This window comes from Mya arenaria, chromosome 14 (genome assembly GCF_026914265.1).
Source record: "Mya arenaria isolate MELC-2E11 chromosome 14, ASM2691426v1".
Lineage (NCBI taxonomy): Eukaryota > Metazoa > Mollusca > Bivalvia > Myida > Myidae > Mya > Mya arenaria.
This window is the reverse complement of record NC_069135.1, coordinates 8,976,990-8,993,854: the sequence shown is the minus strand read 5'-3', so window position 1 is coordinate 8,993,854 and position 16,865 is coordinate 8,976,990. Positions and strand designations below refer to the sequence as shown.

General features: G+C 35.5%; 2 protein-coding genes across 4 annotated transcripts in view; one reads left to right on the top strand and one right to left on the bottom strand.

Moving 5' to 3' along the window:
- LOC128217818 (RNA helicase Mov10l1-like) overlaps positions 1–7,578 on the bottom strand; it is a 19,868-nt gene extending 12,290 nt beyond the window's left edge. Inside the window, exons 1-6 of one of the 3 annotated variants that reach the window (XM_052925217.1) lie at positions 7,522–7,578; positions 3,448–3,540; positions 2,827–3,050; positions 1,461–1,502; positions 959–1,223; positions 452–653 (exon numbers count right to left, since the gene is read on the bottom strand). In XM_052925217.1, the coding sequence (XP_052781177.1) occupies positions 452–653; positions 959–1,223; positions 1,461–1,502; positions 2,827–3,050; positions 3,448–3,514 (800 nt within the window). In that variant the 5' untranslated portion in view covers positions 3,515–3,540; positions 7,522–7,578. The remainder of the gene's footprint in view (positions 1–451; positions 654–958; positions 1,224–1,460; positions 1,503–2,826; positions 3,051–3,447; positions 3,541–7,521) is intronic. The other 2 variants (XM_052925218.1, XM_052925219.1) reach the window with 2 other exon arrangements.
- On the top strand, positions 7,577–16,865 carry LOC128217819 (pre-rRNA-processing protein TSR2 homolog). The gene is made up of 6 exons (XM_052925221.1): positions 7,577–7,683; positions 11,162–11,252; positions 14,321–14,412; positions 15,678–15,812; positions 16,393–16,480; positions 16,738–16,865. Exons 1-6 carry the CDS (start codon positions 7,612–7,614, stop codon positions 16,806–16,808), a joined length of 549 nt encoding a protein of 182 aa, XP_052781181.1. The 5' UTR covers positions 7,577–7,611; the 3' UTR covers positions 16,809–16,865.

Here is a 16,865-nt window from a genome sequence, read left to right as displayed (position 1 = left end):
GAAATATGGACGGACCAAAATGCAGGCTGATTTATCACTTTGTAATTAAGGCAGCTTTAAGATAGTGATCATATTCATTTAAGGTTTAAGGATAGAAGGTATAGTTTTTTATCACTATGAAGAAGATGAAAGATATATGCAGGTAGACATGTATCCACCTGGCAGCAGGGAATAAGTACATGTGACAAAAATTTGAATGAGCAATAACAGTTAAAAAAGTTTATTAGTAATATGACAATAGTCAACTTCTTGCAACATTTTAGAAATATATGTTGCTTAATAAACACTACATCTTTAAAACACACTTGTCTTCAAGAATGACCAAGACCGAAAACATAATTCAATACCTTTATGCAATTGCATACATACCGTAAATAGATGCAGATATTGAGTTCTTGCATAAAGGTAACGAATCATGTACATTTGACATTGACTAGAAATCTTTCCTTACTTTGCAATGTGGGGTTTGTCTGATGGTTGTACTGATACAGCTCTCCATGAACACCGTCCCTGCTGACTCTCCACAGCAACGTAGTGCACTGGTTCCCACTTGCGGGGCCGGTACCCATCCTGCAGGGAGTCACGTGCATAAAACACCTCACCATCAATGTACCCATGGTCACCAAGCTCCCCAGATATCACTCCTTCTGTCTCTGTACATAATGTGTATATAAGCTTAATGAGTGAGAAAAAGTTAATTGAAAAGAAAAATGGTGGTATGGTATGCCAACAAAATCTGTACAAAACTAGTGAACTACCGGTATATATAAAGTGAAATATAAATAAACTTTCAGCCAAAAGAAGTAGAGAATTACATTTACACTTACACTGAGAAAGCTGCAAACAAAAAGTAAAGTCACTGCAGAGAAATCAACTAACATTATAATCATGTAAACTATATCAACATTATTGATCAAAGAAAATCTTATCAAAAACAAAGAGCAAGACAAAAGTGTACCTTTCACCCTCAGATGTTGAATATTGGTAACAACCACATCATTCACATTATCCCCTTCATATTTCACAGTGACCTTGACCCAGTCACCTTTACCCGGCCTGAACGCCCCACATTTACACTCGGCTAGATCGTAGAAAATGTGGTTGTTGATGTTACCAGTCTGGCCACTCGAGTATGTGACGGTCCCAACTACCTCGGATGGTCTACTGTTGTCTGTCTCCGCTATGTCATCATCACCTTCCTCCCAATCCGTTACCACTGTTAACTGCAGATTTCAAGTAGTTATCTATAAAAACTGTATTTATAGTTATATACATGTAGTAATGTTAGTTATGAATTTAACTATGAATTACTCATATGGGAAGATATTATGCAGCTATCTCAAATAAAGGAAAATTTACATTCATACATTCAAAAATATTTTTATTAAAAATATTTAAAAGAATATAAAAAGATCATCATGTATGTATATGTACTTTAAAGTAAAAAAACTAGAGATTACTTTTTTGAAAAAGCGCTTGTCTCCCCTATTGTGTGGTCGTATCTGAGAAAAAAAAAGATGGACATGAAATTTGTAATTATGGACAGGAGACAAACCAACAGTGAAGTTTGGTTTATTCACCTGTATTAAATAGTGAATATATCTACTGCGACCTTGACCTTTGACCTATTGATCTCAAAATCAATAGGGGTCATCTACTAGTCATGACCAACTAGCATACCAAGTATAAAGTTCCTGAGTGCAAGCGTTCTTTAGTTATTGAGCAGAAACGAAGTGTGACGGATGTACTGACGGACAGGGCAAAAACAATATGTCTCCCCATTAATTGGGGAGACATAATAAATTCAGTTGAAGCTTTAAGGAGACTTTTTTTTATAAACACAGAATCCTGTCCATGGCTATACTATGACATCTTATCAGTTCTTCCAATCAATCAAACTGGTATAAAATGTAACTAGATCAAAGCATTCTCCTGATATTGCACGGAAATATTTTTTTACATTAGAGGTCACAGCGACGTTGACCTTTGACCTTGTGACCCCCCAAAATATAGGAGTTTTCTAAACCTCATGATCAACCTCCCTACCAAGTTTGGTGAACCTAGGTCAAACCATTCTCAAGATATTGAGCGGAAATGTTTTTTACATTGGGGGTCGCCGCGACCTTGACCTTTGACCTAGTGACCCCAAAAACAATAGGGATCTTCTACACCTCATGACCAACCTCCCTACCAAGTTTGGTGAACCTAGGTCAAACCGTTCTCAAGATTTTGAGCAGAAATGTTTTTTATATTGGGGGTCGCCGCGACCTTGACCTTTGACCTAGTGACCCCCAAAACAATAGGGATCCTCTACACCTCATGACCAACCTCCCTACCAAGTTTGGTGAACCTAGGTCAAACCATTCTCAAGATATTGAGCGGAAATGTTTTTTACATTGGGGGTCGCCGCGACCTTGACCTTTGACCTAGTGACCCCAAAAACAATAGGGATTTTCTACACCTCATGACCAACCTCCCTACCAAGTTTGGTGAACCTAGGTCAAACCGTTCTCAAGATTTTGAGCAGAAATGTTTTTTATATTGGGGGTCGCCGCGACCTTGACCTTTGACCTAGTGACCCCAAAAACAATAGGGATCCTCTACACCTCACGACCAACCTCTCTACCAAGTTTGGTGATCCTAGGTCATGCGGTTTTCCAGTTATCGATCGGAAACGAAGTGTGACGTACGGACGGACTGACGGACTACCGGACAGGGCAAAAACAATATGTCTCCCCCAGAGAGGGGGAGACATAATAAAATCATAAATCACTGTACCATAAACCAAACATTATGAATGGAATTGAATACATATTGTTCTATTACCTGTTCTGCATGCCAGCCCCCGCCATGGTGCTGCTGCACGGCAACAACATGCACTTTGTGCCCAACCCCAGGTCGAGCCCCGCCAAGAACGTCATCAAACGAGAAGTAGACCTCGCTATCCACCAACCCGTGGCCACTAAACACGTGGCTTACCTTGCCCTCAAAGTCACGACGGTTTACTGCTACATCTGGCTCATGTGGGTTTTCATAATCTGGGACACTTTCTGGATTTTTTAGGAAGTATTTACTTGTTACAAGAACTATTAAAATATTTAAAACAAAAACACTTGTTTTAAGTAGCTATGACTCTGGTTGACGTGGTTGAATTTACTTTTAATTATTTAGGGTAAGTACTAAAAACAAAAAACATGTAAATGTTTTTTTTGTGTATAAAATCAATTGTGGGCTAATGAAGACTAAATAGTGTCGTCAATCAAAATAGTTCTGAAACTGCATGTTAAGTTTATGAAAAGGCAGACAACTCAGTAATATTTAAACCTTAAGCAAAATACACAATAAATGCTATCCATTACATCAATCAGAAATATAGACGAAGAGGGTCAACAGACTTGTTACATAAAAGTGCTATAAGACTTACACATGAACAGGATGTACATGTACCTGGTTTTACAGCGTCATCAGAGCCTCCAAACAAGTAGGAGACCATCTTCCCTGCAGCACTGAACATCTTCACAATGGATCGACACAGAGCTGCTGGAATATAGATTTATATAATAAAATTCATTTATCAGTCTCTAATGGCGTACACATAAAGCATGAGCTAGCAACTTCAGACATAAGTGCATTCAGTGGGAAAAACCAAAAATATTTGTTTAAGCAAGTGTATACAATCAACTGTTAGACAAATGGTTTCCATGTCACTGGTCCATATACTTGAGCCAGTCTCTATAATTTTTAAAAAGAATGCATGACAACTTTGCTAAAAAAAAATCAGTCAAATAATGAATATTGATAACTACGCAACTGTAACATGGTCTACTTCCTATGTCAATAAAGACCTTAATCATAAATTGAAATAATCTTCATGTAGTCTTTTGATATTTTGCTATATGTTTGTGTTGAATGAACTTAAGGCAAGATTTAAGTTGAACATCATGACATGTATCTTTCGCAGTTTTTGCGTATTTTTCCAATTCAAAATTTACTGAGTGTTAACCGTGTGAATCCCAGTAAATTTAAAAATAGCATCGGTATATATACCTGTAATATTATGTGTTGACCTCCACATGCTAAACAAACACACTTTAATCTTGGAAAACCTTATGTGCTTTTTTTAAATGGGAAAAGTTAAACACAGCTGCAACAGCCAACAAATATTCATTTGATCATGTAAATCATGTATTATTGGCCTCATACTCATTTGTATTGATAATTCTATGCTTGTTTTGAGGATAAACCGTATTTGCCAATTGAGGGACCATCTGATGTCTAGTCCCTTTCAAGCTTTATACAGAACATTACATTACCACTATTCTCCAATGATGACTTATACAGAACATTACATTACCACTATTCTCCAATGATGACTTATACAGAACATTACATTACCACTATTCTCCAATGATGACAACTATGTTCTTACATAAAGCCTAATAAAAAATAAAAAAAGTCTCCCTACCCTACCTGTTTTTGAAAAGGATATAACCCTAACCAAACCAACTTTTTTTGCCTACACAAAAGTCATCGTTGTAAGAGCCCAGTATACTGGATAACTTCTAGTGGATGTAATGTTGTTAGATAGGACCATGGATCTGGGTCAAGGGTTTGAACCGCACTTTCTCTCTATCTCATACATGTAAGTGCTGATAAGGAATGCCTAAATTACACATTATCTATGTTACATATTTCCAGTGTCAGGATCAGAACAGTGGTGTAACTTCAGCTAGGCCGAAAGCCCAAGGCCTATGCATTTTCCTTTTCTCCAATAGAGAAAATCCAAAAACTACCCAAAAATCAGACATTTTTGTACTAAAATTTTATGTCAACTTTGTCTCTCTATATTCATCCAAATGCAGAAATAGCAGTCTACATTTTCAAACATTTATCAGAGAGCATACCCCCTTTAATAGTGAGGTGCATGCACATTAAAATTTTATACTGTTAATGTACGTTATATAACCTTAAGATTATTGTACTGTCTAACTTTTCCCCTAATTTCTTAAGCCTAAGTCACACATTCAGGATTTTTACTGCCGTCCTTGATAGGACCATTTCCGATTAAAATGTGTCAAAAGTCTGATCAAGATCCTGTGATTCGTGGCTGGAAATTCAAACTTTTTTATTAAAATATTTATTTAATCACGACAACAATCAGAAACTGTTCAGGAGGCGTCCCGATCCAGCCGTTTCCAGCAGAATTTGTCCCGATTATCCCGTTTTCAATCCGATTCTGATCCGATTTGTATCTTTGTCATGGTAAAAAATGACCAAATCTGTCCCGACAGCGTCCCGATTCTCCCGAATGCGCTCCGACAAAGATCAGACAGTGACCAGACAATGAACCGACGCTGACGGCAAGATCTGGACGCAATCTGGACTCAATCAGCAAGAAACGGCAATGCAAAATTTCTCCAGATCATGCCCGTTCCACAGGACACTGACCAGACAACACAGGACATTGTTACGATTTTGATCCGATACAGCAGAATCTGTCACGACATAGTCACGATTGTAATCCGACTAGACAAAATCGGCTGAGTTTCCCGAATGTTACAGGACGCACCTAACTGTCGGGAGTGCTTGGCCGACCTCTCTGGACCATTCCCGATCCGTAGGACTCTGTTACGAACATATACGACTGCGTTCAGACAATGATAGGACATTCCAGATTATTGAGGATAGTAATCCGACTTTTTCGCTTTTCGTGTCGTAGCGCGGTCTGATCTCAAACGGGAGCCATAATCGGCACTGTGTGAACGCCGCATTATAAACATGTACAAATGAACATTCCCAATTTAATAGATCTATACTGGTTGATGGTACAAATCCGAACAGGATACAATTCCCAAACACCTGTTAAAACTGGGTCGCACTAAAATGCGAAAATTTGTTACATAATATATTGAGATTTGTTCTTAACTTCTGGTTCGGTACCTGTTTAATTCTATCTACTGGTATGTTGACCTACACTTAAGAATTTTTTTAATAGAAATCACGCTTTACATTTGAAAATTGCGTGTTGAAAAACAGCAGAAACAAAAAATAAATTGTCAACTAAGTTTTATATTAAATTAAGCACACTGAGGGTATTTAATGTCCATAACATGAATAATTTTCGATGTACAATTTAAATAATAAGAATGGAACCTGTACTTTGACAGATCAACCAAAGATGTTTCATACAAAATTTTAACTTATATATTACAACAAATACTCTTCAAGATAATTGTAAAAAAAAATCCAAAAGTGTTTGGATTGGTGACCTTAGTCAGTTACTAAGGGGTCATCGTCCCAAAATTTAGCAAGTTAACTTCAAAAGGATACAATAAAGCACTTTTAACTTTTGGACCTTATCTGTTATATAGTCTGACTTATGAAGATATCAAAAGACTGATGATGGCTTTTTTGTATCTTGGAGTCAAATAAAAATCAAACTCCTAGTTTGAACTACAAAAGGCTGTTGGAGACTTCATACCACTTCAATATCATACCATTCTTGGAGACATCGTACCACATATGCACTATATAAGGGTTATCAAAGGCAATAAGTAGCTGCTAACGTGGTCGTTAAAGGAGACAATTTGGATACTTGAGGTGAAGTATGGTGTGAAAAACAGTTCTCAGCCACAACAAGCGTTATACGAACTGTTGAAATGTAAAACACGTAATTTACACTCAAATCAAAATGGTTTGCAGCAATTGGTAAATAATGAATATGGTTCACATTGTTCATCTATTATTTGAAGTAACATATAAAATATTATTTCATGTAATTCCAAGTTTATTTTGTTTTACACTTAATAAAACATTAAAACATTTACCAATAAACAAACATTGTTCAGAACCCCAGGAACTTGACACAACTTGAACTTTTCCTGTGTTCAGAACCAGCATCTTTAATTTTGTATTTATATCTAGTACTGTTGTAAGGTTTAAAACATTTGCTTACACATTCATCTTATTTTATGTTCACTTAATCGCCTATACATTTCTAAACACAACACTTACCAAAAACATATATAACTATACAATATATATATATTATATATATATATATATATATATATATATATGGTACAATCTCTCCAGCCAAATGGTACGAAGTCTCCTGGTACGATATTGAAGTGGTATAAAGTCTCCAGATTTCAAAAAAACAACAATCAAGCTCACAAAATTTCAAAGTCAGATGGAGTTAGCATAGAATCCACATTCACTTCGACTGCAAACATATATGCAGAAAACCATAATGTAATAACAAAATATGTATGAAAGTACATTAAGGGAATGAAAGTGAAAGTGAAAATGAAATTATATTTTTTTGAAAACAATGTCATTGTCAATATCTAGGCTGTCAATATCCTGCTCCCACTCTCAGATCTATGTTTTCAAAAAATACATAACATGATTCCTTAAATAAATGCAGAAATTTAGAATGCGCTTTTAACCAAGATATTTCAAACATTTAACTTTTGAATCAGATATTGAAAAAAATGATTTACAATATATATGGCATACTTTGAAGCAATAGAAATTCATCAGTCAAATGTGCTTTCCTTTTCGCCCATTGTCTCCTTTTTGAAGAAGATTTCAGGGCCGACAATCAAAATGGCTGCGCCCAGGAGAGAAGCATTTCGTGGAGCAATTGATCGGGTTTTAAATAGTTGGACCGTTCTCAAGGTGTTTATTTTGATTGTTTCTGCTTATTTTATTTTATAAATTTACGTCATGCAGTTAGTTGGTTTGGTTTAATCATTTGTTTAATGAATTATTTGATTTTCTATAAAAAAAAATATATTAAAATAAATATCCACTCCAGTCTGACTGAATTTGTAATAGGGTTGATCTATCTGACCAACAGTTTCCACTTCCTGAGGTGTAAAAATATTGAAGACCTTATCTTTATCAATTATCAAACACCACTTAAAAGCAAGAAAAAATATTTTGTTTAAAAGACAGTCACTTTTTATCTATGATATTGTCAAATGACTATTTGTTTTTGTTTACAAATCCAATGTTGTATCCGGGAGTGTAGAGGTTGGATTGCGCAAACCATACCAAGTCAAACACCATGCAGCCTTACCAAATAATGTATTTAATGATTTTATTAATCTGTGTATATCTCGCGATTTTTTCCAATGCTTAAATGATAAACTTTTGTCATGAACAATGGAATGTTTTAAAGGATATTTCCAAATGATCCAAACAAAAATCTTATCCTTTTGGAACATGTTAACAGTGTTCGACACTAACGGGGTTCGGGATCCCGAGGACACCAATTTTTCAGGAGGGACACCTGAACTTCAAAGTCCGGTATTCCGTCGGGACACTTAAATTTTTGACTGATAAACGCTAAATATCAATAAATAAGTAGCATTTAATTAATTTATTACCTAAATTCGGGCTCCCCTAAATTTCTTGACAGCACATGTCAAAACGATATTATTAATTATCATTATCGGACTCATCAAAGCGAAAGTATAGCTGACTATTTGACTATAGTTACGTCATGAATCTATAAATAAACAGGTCATTTCACAAGGCGCATGCAGGTTAACGCTTCCGTTTTGTTGTTTACATTTTAAACAAGGTCAGAGCTGACAGAGATTTATTATTGGTAAAATACTTATGTGGAATTGTTTTGCTTATGTGTCAGAACCGCCCAAAAAGATGCCAACTCTAGTGATACCTTTTATATAATATGACAGGGTTTCCGCCAGCCCTTTATGGCCCGACGTGCCTTCCGCTGGCAAGGCCAATTACTGACACGAGTTAATTATGCCGACATGCTTTAATCCGCGTAGCGACAATCCTTATCAAAACAATAAGAAGAGAAGGAAGAGAAACCATTAAACCATTTCACAAATAATTTTAATGTTAATCGGACTTTAGTTGGTAATTCTAAATCATGGGAACATAACTGTAAACTTGTTTAAAATGCAGGAAATTGCACCATTTTGGATACGAAAATATAAAAAAAATCGACGTAGGGAGGGGACATCCCTCCAAAACCCTCCCCTTCCGACATGCCTTATGAAAATTCCTGGCGGAAACCCTGTATGATACGACCTTTGAGTATTTACAGTAACATTTACGACACAAAAGAACAGCATCCTACATTCAGCATTCTTTGTTAATTGGCATTCAACTTATCAATATTCTTTGTTAATTTTAAAGACATATATTTTATGCTTTGATAAAAAAAAAATAGAAATAAAATTTGCAGGGTTTTATTCATTAATTCAATCAATTTATAAAATTTTATGACTTTTTGGCGTGAAAATTAACATGTATACACAATTTTTGGTCGTCTGCTCTTCCAGTATGCACTACGACTGTTGGGCAGTCTGATTGATTTATCAACAGCTCTACTAAATATTGATTGGAGTTTTCACAAGCCAGATGTAATAATTTCCTACAGTTTCTTAATGAAAAGCACCGACATTTGACAAGACCCTGAACCATGATGTATTTTATGCGTATTTTCCAAAAATCTGAAAATAGTAACAACATCAAGTTTTTGTTTACATTGTATCCATCTCTGTTTTTGACTGAAAACAAAAGGAACTTAGACATTCTCCCGCATTTGAACCCAATCTACCAACTTAGCGACCAAAATATACCTCACTGCCATTCAGTGCTACTAACCTGTCATTACATGCTGCTGAAAACATGTATAATATGGTGGTGTATACTTGCATTACAAATTGAAAAGTAAAAGGATGTTGAATTTAATATTAAAACAGGCTCAACAATGAAAAAAGTGGAAGGGACTCCTAATTTCAGGAAGGGACACCTGATTTCAAATGTTGGTGTCCCTTCGGGATCCCTTGGAAAAATGGTTAGTGTCGACCCCTGATGTTAATCAATTCCAATATTGGTACAGTCTACAAAATACACATTGCTAACAAATCAACCAATCAAAATTGGCATTACAATTTAGTGCAAGTGTGATATTACAATTCACTTTCAGTGCAAGTGTAAATAAATGGTGTCGTTAAAAATTTAATTTCGCACACATGTGTGCCACTTTGGAAATAAGATGTGTGTATTGTTTGTAAACAATGTTTTTTCGTCCCTTTTTTCCGCTCCTGAAAAAGTATATATTTTTCCTCTACTGGGGTAAAAAAAATCCCCTTAATTTTTTCTTAGGAGCATTGACCTCTTTAAATTTAAGCAAATGTAGCAATTAAAATGCCATTCATGAATATGTTGATAGGTTTGTTAAATAAAAGGTTGGAACAAGCTAAATCATGTTAGTATTTTTCCACTATTTGCCAAAACAACACTTTTTCAATGGAGTGATGTTTCGATGATCGATTATAATTGAAAATTGATTGGTTGGGCGACAATATTCAAGAAAAAACATTTTAAATTCATTTTCAACTATGTTAATGAAACTGGTATATATTTCCAATGGGAACAAATGTAAAAGATGTCAAACAATATGGAATTTATGATGGCCAGTTCCAAATAAATTTCTGAAGTCAAGTAGTTTTAAGCCAATGGCAATAATATTGGCAATCTAAATAATGTAATACTGTTACATGTGTTTTGAATAAATTTGCTACATCTGTCCCAGTTGGAGAGTGCACGATGTATGTATTATAAAGATGCTGCTGTGTAAGTTCTGCATCATATACGCTGTGAACTGTACACTGTAGTATTCATCTGAAAAAATAAAAGTGATCAGTTTGCTTGATGACAAAGTTGTGTTAATTGACATTGTTGTGTTTTCAAGCGATAAAGATGACTTGGCACCGACCAGGTGGAACACAACTACTCCTAATTAGGTTCAGTAATTTAGAAAAAAAACTGGATCAAGATCAAAATGATGTTATTGCTAGAATGTACTGGTTTAACATGGACAGTTTATGGGTTTAATAGCTATCGTGGTTAATAGCGCAGTGGTTAGTGCACTTCAGTCTCACACTAAGGAGTCCCGAGTTCTTTTCCCCAGCCTAGGCGTATGTGAGTTTGGTTGGTGGCCACCAAGCCGGACAAATTGGGTCGTTTTCTGGGTACTCTGCAGTTTCCCCCTTTAAGACAAGACCACAGTCCCATGAAACTTTGAGAGTGGCTTAACATAATTTAATATGCCTTTCATCACAAGCCTCGTAAAGTAAACAGTTAAAACAAACAGGTTATCTATTTCCAGCTAGCAGTTAGTCATGGCTTTGGTGGTGCAGATAGTCAAGCAAAAGCTGACTGGATGGTTTATGCAATTGATCAGTGGTTTTTAGAGAACTGTAAGTATACAATTATGTATCAGTGGTTCTCAGGGTTCTGTAAGTACACAATTATGCAACATTTCTATTTCAGTTTCTATTGTTGGCCCCAGAAAAACAAGGGATTGAAGGCATCTGACATACACATATGTGAATTTTAGATGCCTTGTGACCCCATTTTATTTTGGTGTCACTGGAAAAGGTATTGTGTGCAGTTTTACTGTTTATCTGCTAATGGCTGCCCTGAAGAAAGGCAAATTGACAGGAACAAGTTGATAAAAAATATAAAGCCCAAAATAGGCTTCATCAAAATTAGTTCTAGTGAGTAAATATCTTAAGAATGATGCCATGATTGTATTGGGCCTCCAGGCATCAACATATAACAGTAAGGTTAATTACCCGGTACACTATCAGCTCACTTGCTTATTGGTGGCTCAGATTCCTTAAGTACATGAACACTATGGGGGAACGGACACCGGATATAGCTCAAAAAGTGATAAATCGATAAGCGTTTGATTTTGACACATGAAAGGTTTTCTATCAATTTTTATACGCCCATCTTACGATGGCCGTATTATGGGAACACCCATGGCGGGCGGGCGGCGGGCGGGCGGCTCCACTGTTGTCCGCTCTCTAACTTGAACATTTCTCATCCAATTTCCACCAAACTTCATGAAAGTGTTTGTTGGTGAAATATCTAGGTCAAGTTCGATAACCAGCCTAATCGCTTTAGGCACTCCAGAGTTATGGCCCCCTGAATTTATCAAAATTGGCCATTTTAGCTTTGTCTACTCTCAAACTTGAACAGTTTTTATCCGAATTTCACCAAACTTGCTACTATAAATGTTTGTTGGTATATATTCTTGGCAAAGTTCTATAACCAGCCAGGCTCTTCAGGATTATGGCCCTTGAATTGGTCAAAATTTGCCATTTTTGCTTTGTCCACTGTCTAATTTGAACAGTTATCATCTGATCTTCACCAAACTTGCTGAAAATATTTGTTGGTAAAATAAATCGGTCAAGTATGATAATCAGCCAAATGCCCCGAAGCTCTTCAGGATTACTGCCCTTGCCATTTAAGCTTTGTCTACTCTCTAACTTGAACAATTCTCATCTGACCTTCACCAAACTTGCTGAAAATGTTTGTAGCTATAAAATCTTTACCAAGAATGTTTGCCGGTATAAATGCTTTGCCAAGTACACACTGATTGTCTCTTGGGTACGATTAAGGATGAATCATCTCTTGGAGACGATTTTTACATGAATGTTGTTTTTCAAATCCCGAACACGTTGATCGTCTTTGGGAAATCATTTGCTTCTTGAAAAGCTTGCTTCTCAAAGGGCCAATGTGACAGTAAGTTGTCTTAGAATCCAAGAAATTATTGATGGGCGTATTTTTGTATTTTATGGTGATATATTTATCAAAATCAAAGAGTTTTGAATAAATTGATACTGTGCTATATACGACTATGATGAAAATGTGTCTCCTCTTTTGTATAATAGCCCAATTCTCACCGAAAATTGCATGATCGCTCACAAATGCTCATTTATGTGGTACGATTTCAAACATAAATCAACAAATTGAAAATAAGAATAAAAACTGAATCGAGCGAATTCATTGTAATTACATTATCTAGTAATGTGTAAGATATCAATATGATATATTTTGTTGTTACGGAGATATTCATACCTTTTGATGCCCTGGCGGTGTACTGGGGATAGATGAAGCAAATAGATAACTGCACAGGGGATAGCTATTAAGTGGACTGAGAATAGTAACGATGTATTTAGAATAACGAGACTGTGATAATGATTACGGCCATTTACCTATACGCAAGCTCGAAGGAAATTATTTGATGTTGTCCATATCGAGGGATGAGAGCAAAAAACATGTTGTTGTTTATTGCATCTGTATGCACTTAAAACTGTTTCATTCATACAGATTAGTTAACCATGATGTGTTTTTCACAAGCATCAACGTTCGAGTCGCAAATATCTAAATATTTGAAATACGCAGGTAATCTTATTTATTGAAGAACACAAAACATATGGCCGTAGAATTAATGTGGTGTTTGCTATTCATATATATAGTATTGCTTTGTAAATCAAGTAGGTACGTTTTTGCACACAGAAAGTCATCAGTAGGAAATGAGATATTGTGATCAAATTTGGAACACGTGAAGCTTTTTTCTAAGAATAATGGTCTCTGCTCATTCACTTCAGTGAGGAAGTATGTATTTTGACCAACCCTGATATTTAAGCAGCTTGCATATATACGTTGATTTAGGAGAGCATGGATCAAACTCATTGTTAACTAAAGTTTGCTCAATAATTTCTTATCAAATTGTACTCTCACTTTTTGCAGATTATTTGAAAGTTCAAAATAGACATGTGTATATTGTATATTAACAGTGTTACCATCAATTTTTGTCCCATTTTACATGTTATCACCAGGACACATTTCTCAACTTTGAAACTATCCCCAGTACATAATACGGCTATCCCTAATACAGTACTGTGAACATTTCTAAGGGCATATCTTTAACAGTTTAAAAGTTACATTGCCATTTCTTAAATGAAAATAGTTGAGCTTATGCTTGTGAAATCCTTCGATTCAGATTTTTTATTTATTCAATATATTTCCTAAAAATAACAATACTTGTCTAAATTCTGTAAGTTTTGAGGTGATCATCTCAGATTAATTTGAAGAAATATTTTTCGAGGTCTGCCTAATCGTAACCACTTTAAAGTATACCATAGGCCAAATTTAGCATTTAGCTATTAGTTCAGACACTTGCTTCATTTGTGGATACGGTAGATATGCGTTAACACAGCAAGATCTTACATCTGGTAAAGAAAAACAACTGCATAATTGTCTGTTTACTTATCACTTTTTGAGTTATATCCGGTGTCCGTTCCCACACAGTGATGAATAAAGACTGTGCAATATCAAAAGTTTACCACAGTATAATTTCAATTGTCATAAAAGGGCTGAAAATACAAAATAAGTGATATTAAAAGTTTCTGTAGTTCTACAGGATTTTTTGTTGGAATGGATATTGCTCACAATTTTTCTGCTTTATTTTCAGCCAACATAGAGACGTTTGAGCTGGAAGACTTTCTTGAAGATGTTTTAAACACAGAGTTTGACACCATAGCTGATGATGGCAGCCTCTCTCAGGTACAGTTAAGTTTGGCCTACTTTCTATGACATGAGATACTTTTACTACAGACCAGGGACAGCATCTCAAAGTTATTTGTCATTTATTACCTCATATTTATACAATTTGGTGATATCCTGCTTTTGCAAGACAATGTAATACCGCTCTGGTAGGAACCACTGACAGTATTGTGTGTATCATATGGCTTATTATAGGGCTATAGCACATTTTATAAGATCAGACAATGTTGAAAATGTATTTCATGTATGTAAAGAACAAACTGCTAGGAACAATATAAATGTTACTGTAAGTTCATAATCAGAAGTTCACATAGTAATTATTTTGTTCTGAAATATTAGGAATATGACATGGAAGTACATTATTGGCCATGGATCATTTTAGTTTTGTAATTGTAAATACCTTTTCTAAAAAGTATCTGCTGTATGGTGTTTTTTTCATAAAGACAAATACAATAAGACAATTGTAACACATGTTGCCAACATAAAATCTTTAAGAGAGTCACTTTAAGATAAAGAATCCATCACTTCACAATTTTATGCACTTGTTGGGCTATTGTCATAGCATTGGTGTTATCGTCAGCGATAGTTTGCAAAATAAATAACACTAGCCATAGATCATAAACAAAACACAGATGCACACATGTAGCAAGACCTATAACTCTGGCCATGCTCAAATACAAAACACAGCTACACATGTGTAGCTAGATCTATCAGTCTGGCCATAGCTCAAATACAAAACACATCTGCACATGTGTAGCAAGACCTTTCAGTCTGGCCATAGCTCAAATACAAAACACAGCTGCACATTTGTAGCAAGACCTACCAATCTGGCCATAGCTCAAATACAAAACACAGCTGCACATTTGTAGCAAGACCTATAACTTTGGCTTTATTAAAATTTAATTTAATGTCAAGTTATGCACGTTGACAGTTTGAAAATGGCATTCAAAAACTTTAACTTAGCAAAAACCTAATAACCATTCAAAATAACTGCATAAAAGTGAGTAAACCCTTAAAGATTTAATGTATGAAACTGCACACATATTACCACTGACAATGTGTACATGTAAAAAAGAGCCAATACTCTGACTTTAATAATTGTCAATTGGTGTTGTTGTTGTATTTTGAATGAAAAACAATTACTGTATTTAAATGTTTCCCGGCTTGATTAATTGATACTATAGACAATATGTCCACCTTATAATTCCAGTTGCACACAGTTTGGTAAACCTGTTTTTCATTTATGCACTTAATTTTGTCCCCAGATATCGAGGCTGATCTGTGGGTTTTACCGACTGTGTCAGTCGGGAGATGAGGGCAAAATGGCTGAGGAGCTCTCTAAACTGCCACCATGTAATGTCCAGCAATGCCAGAATGTGCAGCCTGCTAACGGCACGGAGGTAAAAGGCTGGAGTGTTTAAATACCTTTATAAAGTGTATAGTGTACGGTATATTATATGTCAAAAATGGCATCATGTAATTGCCAGACCTGTCTGCATGTTCATCCTGCAATTGGAACTGGAGTAGAGGCTTCTTTGTCTGTACTTATTGTGTTAATTTCATAATTATTATTATTATATTATACACATATTCATGTAAATTGTGTTAATATCAAAAGAGGAGTTGTCATAACCCCTGCCATTTTACAATCAGCACTGGCAGGTGTCTTGGCAGAGTCGAGAAAGGTGTTACAAAGTCAGTTGTAGTAATCAGTTGATAATATAGGCATGTGATAGAGCTCTAACTCACGATTTTGGGCCTTTAGACATTATGCTTACAATTGAAAAGTCGGTCTTTTTAAATGAAAAGGTATTGGAGTCTCATTTTTTGAAGAAGATATAACAATAATCTGAGCTATGTGTCCATAGTAATCAAGTGTAAGTCTTAACTTATTAGGTCAGAATGTGTATTGTCCTTTTCAAACGTCCTAATTGTTTAAAAATATTTAAATGAGTCCTCAAACCTCTATATCATCTACAGGGTGGAGACAGTAACGAGGAAGTATCAGACCAGGACACCCCCCCGCCCCTCCCTGACCCTCCCTGCATGTCACAAAAAGAGGAAACAGGTTAGAAGTCATGTCAAGTTCGGAAAATGATAAAAATGTTTGACATACAATCATGCATGGTTATAATGAGAGCTTACCTTTGTTGAGAAACTGTTTTTAACATTCAATATTTACATATACATATATATATACATGTATATAAACACATAAATAAATGAAATTTACATTTGACAGATTTTGGACATGCAATTAACATTAGTACTGTCCATTATAAACCAAACTTAACAATTGCTTGCATGTTTTATATTTGTCCATAGAGAGTATGGAGACCGAGGCAGTGGAGGACGATGGCTGGACAACAGTCAGCAAGAAGGGGAAACGCAGATGACCTTGACATTCAATGTCTAACACCATTTTATCTATTAAATGATATTATATAAGCAAA

Excerpts from the sequence above, each read along its gene's own strand:
- LOC128217819 (XM_052925221.1), top strand. The coding sequence starts at position 7,612 with ATGGCTGCGCCCAGGAGAGAAGCATTTCGTGGAGCAATTGATCGGGTT. Across the intron at positions 15,813-16,392 it reads AGCCTGCTAACGGCACGGAG|GGTGGAGACAGTAACGAGGA; the intron begins GTAAAAGGCTGG and ends TATCATCTACAG. Across the intron at positions 16,481-16,737 it reads GTCACAAAAAGAGGAAACAG|AGAGTATGGAGACCGAGGCA; the intron begins GTTAGAAGTCAT and ends ATTTGTCCATAG.